The 16,489-nt window shown below is 41.7% G+C and overlaps 3 protein-coding genes across 11 annotated transcripts in view; 2 read left to right on the forward strand and 1 right to left on the reverse strand.

Moving 5' to 3' along the window:
* miga2 (mitoguardin 2) overlaps window positions 1-757 on the reverse strand; it is a 46,092-nt gene extending 45,335 nt beyond the window's left edge. Inside the window, exon 1 of the mRNA XM_062959912.1 lies at window positions 635-757. The gene's annotated coding sequence lies outside the window, so the exon portion shown is untranslated. The remainder of the gene's footprint in view (window positions 1-634) is intronic.
* Window positions 1-16,489, forward strand: part of sh3glb2 (SH3 domain containing GRB2 like, endophilin B2) — a 28,041-nt gene that overhangs the window by 9,235 nt on the left and 2,317 nt on the right. Inside the window, exons 5-12 of one of the 9 annotated variants that reach the window (XM_062959929.1) lie at window positions 739-831; window positions 1,129-1,140; window positions 5,550-5,612; window positions 10,457-10,480; window positions 12,279-12,368; window positions 15,039-15,139; window positions 15,521-15,535; window positions 15,860-16,136. In XM_062959929.1, coding sequence (XP_062815999.1) covers window positions 739-831; window positions 1,129-1,140; window positions 5,550-5,612; window positions 10,457-10,480; window positions 12,279-12,368; window positions 15,039-15,139; window positions 15,521-15,535; window positions 15,860-16,136 — 675 coding nt within the window. Of the gene's footprint in view, window positions 1-738; window positions 832-1,128; window positions 1,141-5,549; window positions 5,613-10,446; window positions 10,481-12,278; window positions 12,369-15,038; window positions 15,140-15,520; window positions 15,536-15,859; window positions 16,137-16,489 lie in introns of all 9 variants that reach the window. The other 8 variants (XM_062959931.1, XM_062959930.1, XM_062959934.1 and 5 more) reach the window with 8 other exon arrangements.
* zer1 (zyg-11 related cell cycle regulator) overlaps window positions 1-16,489 on the forward strand; it is a 244,875-nt gene that overhangs the window by 3,775 nt on the left and 224,611 nt on the right. The gene's annotated exons all lie outside the window — the stretch shown is intronic.

A 16,489-nucleotide genomic window follows, 5' to 3' on the forward strand; every position in this document is an offset into this window, starting at 1 on the left:
CAAATGCTCAGTCGCTCTTGCTTTGCATCAGAAAATAATAATAATAATAATAATAATAATAATAATAAAGTTGTTCGAACACTCAGCAACCCTTGCTTTGCAGTAGCTGAAAATATTAATGATAATAATGTGCAAATGCTCAGTCACTCTCGCTTTGCAGTAGCTGAAAATATTAATGATAATAATGTGCAAATGCTCAGTCACTCTCGCTTTGCAGTAGCTGAAAATATTAATGATAATAATGTGCAAATGCTCAGTCACTCTCGCTTTGCAGTAGCTGAAAATATTAATGATAATAATGTGCAAATGCTCAGTCACTCTCGCTTTGCAGTTGAAAATATTAATGATAATAAGAATATGCAAATGCTCAGTCACTCTTGCTTTGCATCAGAAAATAATAATAATAGTAATAATAAATTTGTGCAAACACTCAGCAACCCTTGCTTTGCAGTAGCTGAAAATAATAATAATGTGCAAATGCTCAGTCACTCTTGCTTTGCAGTAGCTGAAAATATTAATGATAATAATAATAATATGCAAATGCATCAGAAAATAATAAGAATAGTAATAAGGTGTCATTTTTGTACTTAACCATAATAACACTGTGCAACAAAATGTGAAACATGTTCTGTACCTGGTTGGAAAGTGTTGTTTCCGGTTCAGTTCTGCGCTCCTGAAGTTTTGGCCGTTCAGTAAACGTTTCCGATGTTGTTATGATAGAACCAATGTGTTTTGCAGAAGGAGCGTCGGATCCTGCAGAACCGGCGCCTGGACCTGGACGCCTGCAAGGCCCGGCTCAAGAAGGCCAAAGCCGCCGAAGCCAAGGCCGCGGTAAGTGGCTCTCTTTGTTCCCGGGACCCCTGAGCATGTGCAGAGTTCGCTCCGGTCTCCCGCCTGCCCCGCTTTGACCTGTCCGTCGTCCGTCCTCCCGCTTTGCTTCCTCGACTCCAATGGATCCTTAATGGGGAAAAACCATGAATAAACGTTTCCTGAATCCGCACTCTTTTCCCCAAATCTCCTTCCTTTTTTCCTCTCACCCTCGTCGTTTCCGTCCACTAACCTCTTCGTTTTGTTCTGTCTTTTTTTTAATTGTTTTTCCCGTCCCGTTTTTTTTAATTTTTTGCTCAGTGTGAGGGAGATGTGAGTATCATTGCCTGCGTTTTCCTCTTTTTACTCTCTGTTGTTGTTGTTGTGTGCCGTTCTTCTTCTTCTTCTTCTTCTCCCGCTTTCCGCTGCTTATTTTCTATATCGTTTTATTTCCTGGCCTTTAAAACAAAATACGAGAAGCGCATTGTGGGCGCTGATGCCATAGCCTGCCTGTTTGCATTTCCAAGCCTCTTGGGAGCCTGGATCAAGAGGTGGCTTCGGAAAAGTTGTACATACGCAGCAGGATTCGAACCCAAGGCAGGCAGGATTTCCTTTTTGGAGCAACACAGTGGGTTAGAAAAAATACATGGGACACAGTACAAACTGGGAAAGCCAAAAGACAGAGGGAGGTAGAAATAATGCAGAATTTTGCATATATTATTTTCCAGCCCTAAGTCATAATTTTATATTACAGTAGAGTCTCACTTATCCAAGCTAAACGGGCCGGCAGAAGCTTGGATAAGCGAATATCTTGGATAATAAGGAGGGATTAAGGAAAAGCCTATTCAACATCAAATAAGGTTATGATTTTACAAATTAAGCAACAAAACATCATGTTATACAACAAATTTGACAGAAAAAGTAGTTCAATACGCAGTAATGTTATGTTGTAATTACTGTATTTACAAAATTAGCACCAAAATACCATGATATATTGAAAACATTGACTACAAAAATGGCTTGGATTATCCAGAAGCTTGGATAAGCGAGGCTTGGATAAGTGAGACTCTACTGTATTATTATTATTATATTATTATTATTATTATTATTATTATTATTACCATCTTCATCATCTTTATTTACATTCCACCCTTCTCATAGTCTCAAGGTGGCTAACATTATTATTATTATCATTATTATTTATATCTCATAGAGCCTCAAGGTGATTATCATTATCATCATCATCATCATCATTATTAACATTATTTATATCCCACCTTTCAACCTCAAGGTAGCTAACACTATTATTATTATTATATCACTATGTCATTATTATTATTACTTATTGTATGACACAGCAAACAAGATAGATATGCTGGATTTCGTATCACAAAATCACAAGTCGAACACTTCCCAAGTGTCTAGGACTGTGTATTATTATTATTATTATTATTATTACTATTATTATTATTATTATGACACAGCAAACAAGATAGATATGCTGGATTTCGTATCACAAAATCACAAGTCGAACACTTCCCAAGTGTCTAGGACTGTGTGATGTATTATTATTATTATTATTATATGAATAAAATAATAATAATAGTAATAATAATAATATTGTTAGCCACCTATTATTATTATTATAATTATTATTGACATGACATAGTATGACACAGCAAACGAGATCTATATGCTGGATTTCGTATCACAAAATCACAAGTCGAACACTTCCCAAGTGTCTAGGACTGTGTATTATTATTATTATTATTATTATTATTATATTATTATGTCACAGCAAACAAGATAGATATGCTGGATTTCGTATCACAAAACCACAAGTCGAACACTTCCCAAGTGTCTAGGACTGTGTGATGTATTATTATTATTATTATTATTATTATTATTGTATGAATAAAATAATAATAGTAATAATAATAATATTGTTAGCCACAATAATATTATTGTCATGTTATTATTGACATGACACAGTATGACACAGCAAACGAGATATATATGCTGGATTTCGTATCACAAAATCACAAGTCGAACACTTCCCAAGTGTTTAGGACTGTGATGTAGTATTATTATTATTATTATTATCATTATTATTTACGCCTTGCCTTTCTCTTCATTTAGCCTCAAGGTGATTATCATCATTATCATCATCATCATTATTAACATTATTTATATCCCACCTTTCAACCTCAAGGCATCTAACAATATTATTATTATGTTACTATTAATATTATATCTTTATTTACATTCCACCTTTCTCCTTGTAGTGTCTCAAGGTGGCTAACATTATTATTATTATCTCACCTTTCTACTCGTAGAGCCTCAAGGTGATTATCATCATCCTTAAAATACCTCCCCGATTAAGCAGTACCTATTTATCTACTCACAGCTGCTTTCGATCGGCTAGGTGGGCAATGAGGTGGGCTGAAGGTCGGGTGCTCACCCCGACCCGGGCTCCGAACTGCCAACCTTTCGATTTATAATAATCTAAGATTTATTGTAGTTGGTGGTTAATGTAGACGCCAGGCCAACATTAAAATAAAAGCCCGAGGTCAGAAAAATAACCTATAGTTAAAATGTTCTTTTTATGAGAATCACAGGATAAAGAAGTATTTGAAATGATTTGGGAAATCCAGGCTCAAACCAGTCCCAACTAGCTGTCTCCTGACCGGATCTCTTTTGTTGACGTTTCATTTTTCGAAACCTTTATCCTCTTACTAACAGCAGAGCTTTGAGAGTATGTGGTTGTGTTTGTTGCTGGCTTTCTTGTTTGTTTGGTTGCCTTTCCTGAATTTAATTTTGAAACCCGAGCGCCTGTTATCGGCTGAAGATTGTGTTCCTTTGTGGAAGCAGAGACAGAGAAGTTGAAACCCAGACGTCAAAAGGACTTACATAGAAACTTTATTTTCCACCGCCCTCCCCGGCATTGTTTCACAGCCTTCGATATTCTTCTTTTCCTCCAAGTTGCCCAGAGTTTCCCCACAGAAATATATTTTCAACAGACCTTCAAAAAGTAGGATTATAGTACAAGGAACAATTAAATTAAATTAAATTTTCCTGAAAATAAGCCCTAGCAGGACTTTTGAGGATGCTCAGAATATAAGCCCGGCTTCAAAAATAAGCCCTAGTTAGAGTTCATACAAAGTCAATTCGGAAAAATAAGACCTACCCTGAAAATAAGACCTACTTCAAAAATAAGCCCTAGTTAGAGTTGACAAAATAAGTCAATTTTGAAAAATAAGCCCTACTTCAAAAATAAGCCCTTGTTAGAGTTCACACAAAGTCAATTTGGAAAAATAAGCCTGACCCTGAAAATAAGCCCTACTTCAAAAATAAGCCCTGGTTAGAGTTCACAAAAATCCAATTTGGAAAAATAAGACCTACCCTGAAAAAAAGCCCTACTTCAAAATATGCCCTAGTCAGAGTTCATGAAAAAAGTAAATTTGGAAAAATATGGCCTAAGCGGAAAATAAGCCCTAGCATGACTTTTGGGAATGCTAGGAATATAAGTCCAGCTTCAAAAATAAGCCCTAGTTAGAGTTCACAAAAAGTCAATTTGGAAAAATAAGGCCTAAGCAGAAAATAAGCCCTAGCATGACTTTTGAGAATGCTAGGAATATAAATCCAGCTTCAAAAATAAGCCCTAGTTAGAGTTCACAAAAAGTCAATTTGGAAAAATAAGGCCTACCCCGAGAATAAGCCTTACTTCAAAAATAAGAACTAGTTAGAGGTGATGAAATAAGTCAGGTTGAAAAAATAAGACCTACCCCCAAAATAAGCCCTAGCAGGACTTTTGAGGATACTCAGAATATAAGCCCTACTCCAAAAATAAGCCCTAAAGTTCATGCAAAGTAAATTTGGAAAAATAAGCCCTACCACGAAAATAAGCCCGACTTCTAAAATAAGCCCTAGTTTCATGAAAAAAGTAATTTTGGAAAAATTTAAATTTGGAAAAATAAGCCCTAGAGTTCATGCAAAGTAAATTTGGAAAAATAAGCCCTACCACGAGAATAAGCCCGACTTCTAAAATAAGCCCTAGTTTCATGAAAAAAGTAATTTTGGAAAATATTAAATTTGGAAAAATAAGGCCTAGAGTTCATGCAAAGTAAATTTGGAAAAATAAGCCCTACCACGAGAATAAGCCCGACTTCTAAAATAAGCCCTAGTTTCATGAAAAAAGTAATTTTGGAAAAATTTAAATTTGGAAAAATAAGCCCTAGAGTTCATGCAAAGTTAATTGGGAAAATAAGCCCTACGCCGAAAATAAGCCCTAGTTAGAGTTCATGAAAATAGTAAATTTGGTAAAATTAGACCTAAGCCAAAAATAAACCCTAGCATGACTTTTAAGGATGCTCAAAATATAAGCCCTACTTCAGAAATGAGCCTTAGTCCATTTGGAGGGGAAAAGACATCCCCTGAAAATAAGCCCTAATGCATCTTTTGGAGCAAAAAATTACTATAAAATTCTGTTTTATACTAAAATTAACGTGGTGTTAATTTTAGTATAAAACAGAATTTTATATTAATTTTTTTATATTAATTAATTTTGCGTGGTGCAAACCCAGAATTGAACTGTCACGGTAAGTCCGGTCCCTCGGCCACACTTCTCGGTGCATCGGTTTGACCGCCCTCAAACCACCACGATTCAGCGCTACGGGGTCCTGGGAGTTGTAGTTTCTCCGGGATGATGTGTCCGTGACGTTGTGTTCCCCGCTGCTGTGTAGGCCGTGCCCGACTTTAACGAGACTAGACCACGTAATTACATTCTCTCTGCCAGCGCCTCTGCGGTAAGACACCCCCCTCCCTCCTTTGTACCCTCTCTCGCCTCCTCTTCTCCTCTCTAACCAAACATCACCCTGTTTTCAACATTTTAACGTGGTGGTAGGACAGGGACGCTGGACATTAAGCCAAGCTCAACCCAAAACAAGTCCTAGGTTCCTCACCCAGGAGGTCAAGATCTCCTATCCGTTGTCACCAAGAGAGTGTTTTTGGATATTCAGGTGGTTGTAGTGTCATCTCCATTTCCATGTTGTTGACATTTTGGATGGAAAGCTCTCCAGACTTTGATGATCCTTTTTGAGGAACAGATCTCCAACATCTGATGGTGCAAGTTCTTCTTCATGGAAAGCTCTCCAAACTTAGATGATCCAAGGTCTCAGCCATGATGTTTTCTTCTGATGGAAAGCTCTCTAGACCTTGATGATTCAAGGTCTCAGCCATGATGTTTTCTTCTGATGGAAAGCTCTCCAGACCTTGATGATTCAAGGTCTCAGCCATGATGTTTTCTTCTGATGGAAAGCTCTCCAGACCTTGATGATTCAAGGTCTCAGCCATGATGTTTTCTTCTGATGGAAAGCTCTCCAGACCTTGATGATTCAAGGTCTCAGCCATGATGTTTTCTTCTGATGGAAAGCTCTCCAGACCTTGATGATCCAAGGTCTCGGCCATGATGTTTTTCCTGATGGAAAGATCTCTAGACTTTGATGATCCAAGGTCTCGGCCATGATGTCCTTGATGGAAAAGCTCTCTAGACTTTGATGATCCAAGGTCTCGACCACAATGTCCTTTTTGAGGAACAGATCTCCAACATCTGATGATGCAAGTTCTTCTTCATGGAAAGCTCTCCAAACTTTGATGATCCAAGGTCTCGGCCATAATGTTTTTTTCTGATGGAAAGATCTCCAGATTTTGATGATCCAAGGTCTCGACCACGATGTCCTTTTTGAGGATCAGATCTCCAACATCTGATGATGCAAGGTCTTCTTGATGGAAAGCTCTCCAAACTTAGATGATCCAACGTCTCGGCCATAATGTTTTTTTCTGAAGGAAAGATCTCCAGATTTTGATGATCCAAGGTCTCGGCCACGATGTCCTTTTTGAGGAACAGTTCTCCAACATCTGATGATTCAAGGTCTTCTTGATGGAAAGCTCTCCAAACTTTGATGATCCAAGGTCTCAGCCATAATGTTTTTTCTGATGGAAAGATCTCAGAATTTTGATGATCCAAGGTCTCGGCCATGATGTCCTTTTTGAGGAACAGATCTCCAACTTTTGATAATGCAAGGTCTTGGCCATCATGTCCTTGATGGAAAAGCTCTCCAGACCTTGATGATCATGGTCTGAGTCATGATAATTCTTTCTGATGGAAAGCTCTCCAAACTTCGATGATGCATGGTCTCAGCCATGATGTTTTTTCTGATGGAAAGCTCTCCATCTCCAGACTTTGATTATCCAAGATCTTGGCCATGATGTCCTTTTTGAGGAACAGAACTCCAACTTTTGATGATGCAAGGTCTCAACCATGATGTTCTTTCTGATGGAAAGCTCTCCAAACGTTGATGATGCAAGGTCTCAACCATGATGTCCTTTTGGATGGAAAGCTCTACAAACATTGATAATTAAAAATCTCAGCCATTATATCATCTTGGATGGAAAGCTCTCCAAGCTTTGATGATCCAAGGTCCCGGCCATGATGTCCTTTTTGAGAAACAGATCTCCAAACATTGATGATGCAATATCTCAGCCATGATGATGTCCTCTTTCATGGAAAAATCTCCTAGTTTTGGGTGATGCATGGTTGCAACCATGTTGACGTCCACCAGATTCAGAGTTTCTTTATCATATTCAACTTTTGATGATTCAACGTCTCAGCCATGATGTCCTTTTGATAGAAAAGATTTCAGACATGTTGACATATGCTGTCTTCTCCTAGTTTTTGGTGATGCATGGTTGCAACCATGTTGACGTCCACCAGATTCAGTTTCTTTATCATCTTCAACTTTTGATGATTCAAGGTCTCAGCCGTGACGTCCTTTTGATGAAAAAGATCTCAGACATGTTGACATGTCCTCTCCTAGTTTTTGGTAATGCATGGTTGCAACCATGTTGACGTCCACCAACGCTTTTGAGGAAAAGCTCTGTCTCTTTTCTGAACGCTTTCAGAGTTACTTTATCCTGTAGGATAGGATATTGTACTATCTGATATGGGGTTGGATCTGAGTCTGTGGAGAAGGTGGCCTAGAACATGTATCTTCTAGTCTTTGTTCACAAACAATATCTTCTTTCCTGCTGGAGAAGTTCGAACACAGCTTGTCCATTTTCCATTCAGGGATGAAGGCCATGGAGACTACCTGGTAGCAGAACATGGCCATATCTTTGGTTGTCTTCACCTACCAGAAGACGAATGCTGCTTAATCTTCTCAACCAGATAGTCCTCTGGATGTACTACATGTCCCATCATCCGTTAAAATGTTGAAAAAATCCCTTGCCTTCTTTTGCTTCCTGGGTCGCTGGTGGAGCAACACTGATGCCCTTCTGTGCGACCGAATCACAATCGTGGGATTTCGTAGCTTCTCTGGGAATGGCAATATGGCCGTTGCGTTGTACGCAGACGACACGGCCATTGCGTTGTACAGAGTCCTAGCAGATGGCATCAGTGTTGGGTCCACTTTGTAGAAATATTAGGTAGCCAAGTCTTGCTTGCGGTAGAAGTAGTCACCTGCTTCGCTTCTGAGCCATTTCGGTGGAATCTCGCATCCCGTGCTGGGCATTTCTTTTCCAGAGAAGGTCCTCCATGGTGGTTGATGGAGGAGAAAATAACCTTTCAGTCTTGGGTTAGATCAGGGGTCCTCAAACTTTTTAAGTGGAGTCCCTCAGACGGTTGGGGGGCTGGACTAGGATGAAATAGTCCAAAATTAGGATTGTGGTTGTTGTGTGCCTTCAAGTCGTTTCAGACTTAGGTCAACCCTGCGTCTAAAGTTCAGGACAGAGGCCAGGTCATTGACCTTGGGGGGCCTTAGTTTGGGGACCCCTGATCTAGACGATCTCAGAAGACCATCGGTAAGGAAAGGGACCCTCAAAGGCCATCTAGATGATCTCATAAGGCCATCAGAAGACCATAGATAAGGAAAGAGACCCTCAAAGGCCATCTAGATGGTTCATAAAACCATAGGTAAGGAAAGAGACCCTCAAAGGCCATCTAGATGATCTCATAAGACCATAGTTAAGCAAAGAGACCTCCAAAGACCATCTAGATGATCTCATAAGGCCATCCGAAGACCATAGATAAGGAAAGGGACCATCAAAGACCATCTAGATGGTTTTCTAAAACCATAGGTAAGCAAAGAGACCTTGAAAGACTATCTAGATGGTCTCATAAAACCATAGGTAAGGAAAGGGACCCTGAAAGGCCATCTAGACGATCTCATAAGACCATCAGAGACCTCCAAAGGCCATCTAGATGGTTCATAAGACCATTGGTAAAGAAAGGGACCCTCAAAGGCGATCTAGATGATCTCATAAGGCCACCAGAAGACCATAGATAAGGAAAGAGACCCTTAAAGACCATCTGGATGGTTTCCTAAAACCATAGGTAAGCAAAGAGACCTTCAAAGACTATCTAGATGATCTCATAAAACCATAAGTAAGGAAAGGGACCCTCAAAGGCCATCTAGATGATCTCATAAGGCCACCAGAAGACCAAAGATAAGGAAAGGGACCCTCAAAGACCATCTAGATGGTTTCATAAGACCATAGGTAAGGAACGGAACTCTCAGAAGACCATAGATAAGGAAAGGGACCCTCAAAGACCATCTAGATGGTTTCATAAGAACATAGGTAAGGAAAGGAACTCTCAGAAGACCATAGATAAGAAAAAGGACCCTCAAAGACCATCTAGATGGTTTCATAAGAACATAGGTAAGGAAAGGAACTCTCAGAAGACCATAGATAAGGAAACGGACCCTCAAAGACCATCTAGATGGTTTCATAAGACCATAGGTAAGGAAAGGAACTCTCAGAAGACCATAGATAAGGAAAGGGACCCTCAAAGACCATCTAGATGGTTTCATAAGACCATAGGTAAGGAAAGGAACTCTCAGAAGACCATAGATAAGAAAAAGGACCCTCAAAGACCATCTAGATGGTCTCATAAAACCATAGGTAAGGAAAGGAACTCTAAGAAGAACATAGATAAGGAAAGAGACCCTCAAAGACCATCTAGATGGTCTCATAAGACCATAGGTAAGGAACGGAACTCTCAGAAGACCATAGATAAGGAAAGGGACCCTCAAAGACCATCTAGATGGTTTCATAAGACCATAGGTAAGGAAAGGAACTCTCAGAAGACCATAGATAAGAAAAAGGACCCTCAAAGACCATCTAGATGGTTTCATAAGAACATAGGTAAGGAAAGGAACTCTCAGAAGACCATAGATAAGGAAACGGACCCTCAAAGACCATCTAGATGGTTTAATAAGACCTTAGGTAAGGAAAGGAACTCTAAGAAGAACATAGATAAGGAAAGAGACCCTCAAAGACCATCTAGATGGTTTCTTAAGACCATCGGTAAGGAAAGAGAGCCTCAAAGGCCATCTAGATGATCTCATAAGACCATAAGAGACCTCCAAAGGCCATCTAGACGGTCCATTCCTCCGACCTTTGGGCACGCTTGGCTCTCTGGCCGTCTCCCGCATGTAACCCCATGTGTCCCGTGGCGTGGCTCCTCTGCCTGCACTTCCTCCCCTCGGTGGCTGTTTTCGTTGTGGGACGTGGTCCCTTGATGTCCTTGTCCCCATCGTCCTCTTCCGGTGCTGACTGCCTTCCTTTCCTGTTTGCACTACGGGTCCCGCAGCTGTGGAGCGACGAGGTGGAAAAAGTAAGTACCGCCAACTATTACGATTTCGTAGAAAAGAGTCCCGGGTGGGGATTGCATTGCCATGTCCATTGGGTGGATTCTGGGAGATGGACTTCCAAAAAAGAGCCATTACTTCTCAGAGTAGACTCATAGCAAGTGGTTTCATGCATCCTTCCAGAGGTTGAATTTGTGCCGATGCCATCAGTCATCATCACCATCATCATATTTATATTCTTATCTCATTATTATTATCATCATCACCATCACCATTATATTTATTACTACAGTGATGGCCAACCTATGACACGCGTGTCAGCACTCACACGCCTAGCCATTTTTGCTGACACGCTGCCGCATGCAGATTGATTGCATGACTAATGTCTTTTGTGGCCAAATTTGGTGTGATTTGGTCCAGTGGTTTTGTTGTTTACTCCATGGGAATTATGCACATTACATTTAAATATATATACAATATCATTCTATTCTTATTGTAGTATATTATCCTATTATTACTATTATATTATTCATGACTACATTGAAACGAGAATAGAGAGAAATCAGTGTGGAAACTGCAAGAAGTACCATAGATCGCTGTACATGGAAATAAGGGTAGTAAATAGCTTTTGGTTTATTAAATTGTAGTATATTATCATATATATATTGTAGTATATTATATCATTATTATTATATTATTCATTATTCATGACTACATTGAACTGCAAGAGGTACCATAGATCGCTGTACATGGAAATAAGGGTAGTAAATAGCTTTTGGTTTATTAAATACAGTTATATACAGTAGAATCTCACTTATCCAAGCTAAATGGGGCAGCAGAAGCTTGGATAAGCGAATATCTTGGATAATAAGGATTAATTATCCTTATTATTAAGGAAAAGCCTATTAAACGTCAAATTAAGCACCAAAATTAAGCACCAAAACATCATGTTATACAGCAAATTTGACAGAAAAAATAGTTCATTACACATTAATGCTATGTAGCAATTACTGTATTTACGAATTTAGAACCAAAATATCACAATGCATTGAAAACATTGACCACAAAAATGCGTTGGATAATCCAGAATGTTGGATAAGTGAGACTCTACTGTGTGTATGTATTGTAGTATATTATCATATCATTATTATTATATTATTCATTATTCATGACTACATTGAAACTAGAATAGAGAGAAATCAGTGTGGAAACTGCAAGAGGTACCATAGATTGTTGTACATGGAAATTACTGTATTTACGAATTTAGCACCAAAGTATCACGATATATTGAAAACATTGCCTACAAAAATGCGTTGGATAATCCAGAACGTCATTATTATTATTATTATTATTATTATCCTCACCATTACATTAACTATTATTGTTATTATTTATCATGATCATATTTATATCCTGATTTGCCCATTAGTCTCATTGTCATCACCACCACCATTATATTTATATCCCGCTTTCATCTCACAAAATGAGACTCAAAGCCACTCATAACATTAAAAACAACACAATTTACCATTAAAACCTATACAACCAGAAACTCGCACAATCCTCAGAATGGATTTTGGACTATAGTCCACCCAAATCCCATTTGGTTTGATCCAGAACTGGGGGTTCTGGAAGATGTATTCCAATGATACCTTCCGGTGTCCTTTCCGGTTGTTTGTGTACGGCACAAAGTTTTGAATTGTTTATTTATTCTGTTTTACTTTTCCATACAATTAATGTAAAAACGATGTTAGATCCCGAACCTAACTCTGACGGAAGCTTTTAGGCCATTAGGACTAAGATGGTTTTTTCGTTTCCTCGCAGGCGGAACATGAGCTCCGGATGGCTCAGACGGAGTTTGACCGGCAAGCGGAAGTGACCCGCCTCCTCCTCGAAGGGATCAGCAGCACCCACGTGAGACCCCCCTCGGAAAAGGGCTTTGTAGTGGCAGCGGGTGAAGGAAAGGGTCTCGGGTGCCATGGGAGTATCCATTCCATACCCAACATGGCAGTGGGAACTCCATCTTGTACCCAAATGGGCATTAGGAGGTCCAGTTGTCATGATCTCCCATCTTGGACATCTTTGGACGCAGAGCAAACGCTGACAAAGAACAGATGCCAACCATAAAACCTCAATTACCCTCTGGTATGTGAGAGCCCCTATATAAATGGGCTACAGAGAAGATTCTGGTATTCTGTACAAATTGTGAGGTTCTCTTCTTCCAGTTGTGCTGTGGGTAAGTCTTCCACCAGAAGAAAGCACCAAGACACACGCTGGTAGATTCCAGAATACCTGAATCTTCTCTGTAGCCCATTTATATAGGGGCTCTCACATACCAGAGGGTCATTGAGGTTTTATGGGTTGTTAGGTTCTCTTCTTCCAGTTGTGCTGTGGGTAAGTCTTCCACCAGAAGAAAGCACCAAGACAAACCTTGGTAGATTCCAGAATACCAGAATCTTCTCTGTAGCCCATTTATATAGGGGCTCTCACATACCAGAGGGTAATTGAGGTTTTATGGGTTGTTAGGTTCTCTTCTTCCAGTTGTGCTGTGGGTAAGTCTTCCACCAGAAGAAAGCACCAAGACAAACCTTGGTAGATTCCAGAATACCAGAATCTTCTCTGTAGCCCATTTATATAGGGGTTCTCACATACCAGAGGGTCATTGAGGTTTTATGGGTTGTTAGGTTCTCTTCTTCCAGTTGTGCTGTGGGTAAGTCTTCCACCAGAAGAAAGCACCAAGACACACGCTGGTAGATTCCAACAGGTTTTATTGTACAGAATACCAGAATCTTCTCTGTAGCCCATTTATATAGGGGCTCTCACATACCAGAGGGTAATTGAGGTTTTATGGCTGGCATCTGTTCTTTGTCAGCGCTTGCTCTGTGTCCGGAGATGTCAAAGATGACATCCCCGTTGGAATCTGCCCAGCGTGTGTCTTGGTGCTTTCTCCTGGTGGAAGACTTACTCACAGCACACTGGAAGAAGAGAACCTAACACCAATATAGCAATGGATCGTTGTCTTGTACGCAACCGGGCAATGGGAGGTCTGTCCCATACCCAACTGGGCAACAGGAGACCTGTCTTGTGCCCAACTCGGAGGCAGGAGGCCCATGCCTTATCCAACGTGGTAGAGATAACTCCGTCTTGTACCCAAGTGGGTGACGGGAGTCCAGTCCTATATCCAACATGGCAGGACTTACCCCATACCCAACATGGCAACAGGAGACCTATCTTGTGCCCAACTCGGAGACAGGAGACCCATCCCGTTCCCAACATGGCAGTGGGAACTCTGTCTTGTACCCAACTGGGCAATGGGAGGTCTGTCCCATACCCAACATGGCAACGAGAGACGTGTCTTGTGCTCAACTTGGAGACAGGAGACCCATCCCATATCCAACGTGGTAGTGGGAACTCTGTGGGTGACAGGAGCCCCGTCCTATATCCAATATGGTAGTAGCGCCCATCCCATTCCCAACATGGCAGTGGGAACTCCATCTGGTACCCAAGTGAGTGACAGGAGACCCATCCCATTCCCAACACGGCAATGGGAACTCCATCTGGTACCCAAGTGAGTGACAGGAGACCCATCCCATTCCCAACATGGCAATGGGACCCCTATCTTGCATCCTATATTCAGCAAGGCAACAGGAGCCCCATCCCATACCCAACACGGTATCCTATGCTCAACAAGGCAACAGGAGCCCCATCCCATACCCAACACGGTATCCTATGCTCAACAAGGCAAGAGGAGCCCCATCCCATACCCAACACAGTATCCTATACTCAACAAGGCAACAGGAGCCCCATCCCATACCCAACACGGTATCCTATGCTCAACAAGGCAAGAGGAGCCCCATCCCATACCCAACACGGTATCCTATGCTCAACAAGGCAAGAGGAGCCCCATCCCATACCCAACACGGTATCCTATGCTCAACAAGGCAAGAGGAGCCCCATCCCATACCCAACACAGTATCCTATACTCAACAAGGCAACAGGAGCCCCATCCCATACCCAACACGGTATCCTATGCTCAACAAGGCAAGAGGAGCCCCATCCCATACCCAACACTGTATCCTATACTCAACAAGGCAAGAGGAGCCCCATCCCATACCCAACACGGTATCCTATGCTCAACAAGGCAAGAAGAGCCCCATCCCATACCCAACACGGTATCCTATGCTCAACAAGGCAAGAGGAGCCCCATCCCATACCCAACACGGTATCCTATGATCAACAAGGCAAGAGGAGCCCCATCCCATACCCAACATGGTATCCTATACTCAACAAGGCAACAGGAGCCCCATCCCATACCCAACACGGTATCCTATACTCAACAAGGCAACAGGAGCCCCATCCCATACCCAACACGGTATCCTATGCTCAACAAGGCAACAGGAGCCCCATCCCATACCCAACACGGTAACTGAAGCCCTGTCTTCCACTCAGCTGGGTTGTTATTGTTGTTATCTTGGGTGATGGGTGCCTCATCTTAGATCCATTCTTGTCCTTGCCCTTGGCCACCAACTCTGGCCTTCTTCTCTGATGGGTTTCCCATCTCCTCCTCTCCTTCTCTGGTTCCAGGTCAACCATCTCCGCTGCCTCCATGAGTTTGCAGAAGCGCAGACGACCTACTATGCCCAGTGCTACCAGTACATGCTGGACCTCCAGAAGCAGCTGGGCAAGTAAGGAGAGAACGCCTTCTTATTCTTTGTTCTTAGAGACTCCTGTGGTCTTCAAGCAAAGGGTCCCATCCAGAGCGGGTGGCCATGTTGTTAGATCCCTCTGTATTTTTCCAAGACGACATCAACTGCCCTGTTGGGACCATTGTTGGGTGCCTTTATGACACAATTACACATCTTTACGACCGCAGCCTGTTTATCATCATCATCATCATCATCATCATCATTTAATAACTTATTAATCGCCCTCCATCCACGATGCTCTAGGCGATTTACAAGATAAAATTGTAAAGGATAAAAATACATACATACAAATATTGATAGAATTAACATAGATTAAAAGTTTGTACTTTCTTGTCTCCCCCTCTTTCCCTTTGCTTCCAGTTCCAGAGGAGAAATGTAAGTAAACAGACCCAAAGGAGGTTGGGAGGGGGGTTTGAGGGATTGAAGGAGAGAAAACTAAATCAATGTGTTGTCGAAGCTTTCATGGCCGGAATCACAGGGTTGTCGTGAGTTGAATACCTCACATCCAAAAACAAATAATGTGTATAAGCTTGTTTGCTTACGTTCTGGGCTCCAGTGTAGTTTCAAGGTGCCTAAGCAGCCTAGGGGTGCAACACAAGGCCTTTTTCAAATAATCCGGGCATTGCTAGTGTTTAATAAAAATTATTTGGAGAGAGAAATGCATTGAGTAAATGGGTCTTTTTTCTGTCTGCTTCGTAGGCTTCCGGGGACTTTTGTGGGCAACGCGGAGTCCGTCTCCCCTCCGCCGGACAATGCTTCCCCTACTGTTGCCGCCGCCGCCGCCTCCGTCGCAGGCCCGGCCGTGCCCACCATCCCAGTTGTGCCCACTGCTGTCGGTGCCCCGGGATCCGCTCCGGCCGTGGAAGCGCTCAACGCCAGCGACGTGAAGCCTCCGGCCAGCGGCACCCGCAAGGCCCGCGTCCTCTACGACTACGAGGCCGCCGACAGCAGCGAGCTCTCCCTGCTCTCCGACGAGGTGCGTACCACCAAATCCACGATTTCCACTCATTCCAACATTCCACCACAGTGAGGACTCAGGGTGTAGACAGAAGATTTGTGTTGGTTTTGACAGTTGGTTGATTGAGACGAATCACCTTCCCTGTCTCAGTTCCTCTCCAACAATTCTGGCTGTCTGCTCAGAACACATGGAATTAGTTTGCTTCATGACTCCCTTTTGAGCTTATCAAAGCAGCTCAAACTTTACTGCAGTATTTCCAACTATATACAAGACAGATGGACAATTACCAGACTCCATCCAACTACATCGGAGCAGGCTTGAGGAGTGAACATTCCATTCTTATCTCTAAAACATCCGGCTAGCAACCAGAA

The sequence above is a fragment of the Anolis carolinensis genome, unplaced genomic scaffold (assembly GCF_035594765.1).
Source record: "Anolis carolinensis isolate JA03-04 unplaced genomic scaffold, rAnoCar3.1.pri scaffold_7, whole genome shotgun sequence".
In the NCBI taxonomy this organism is placed as follows: domain Eukaryota; kingdom Metazoa; phylum Chordata; class Lepidosauria; order Squamata; family Dactyloidae; genus Anolis; species Anolis carolinensis.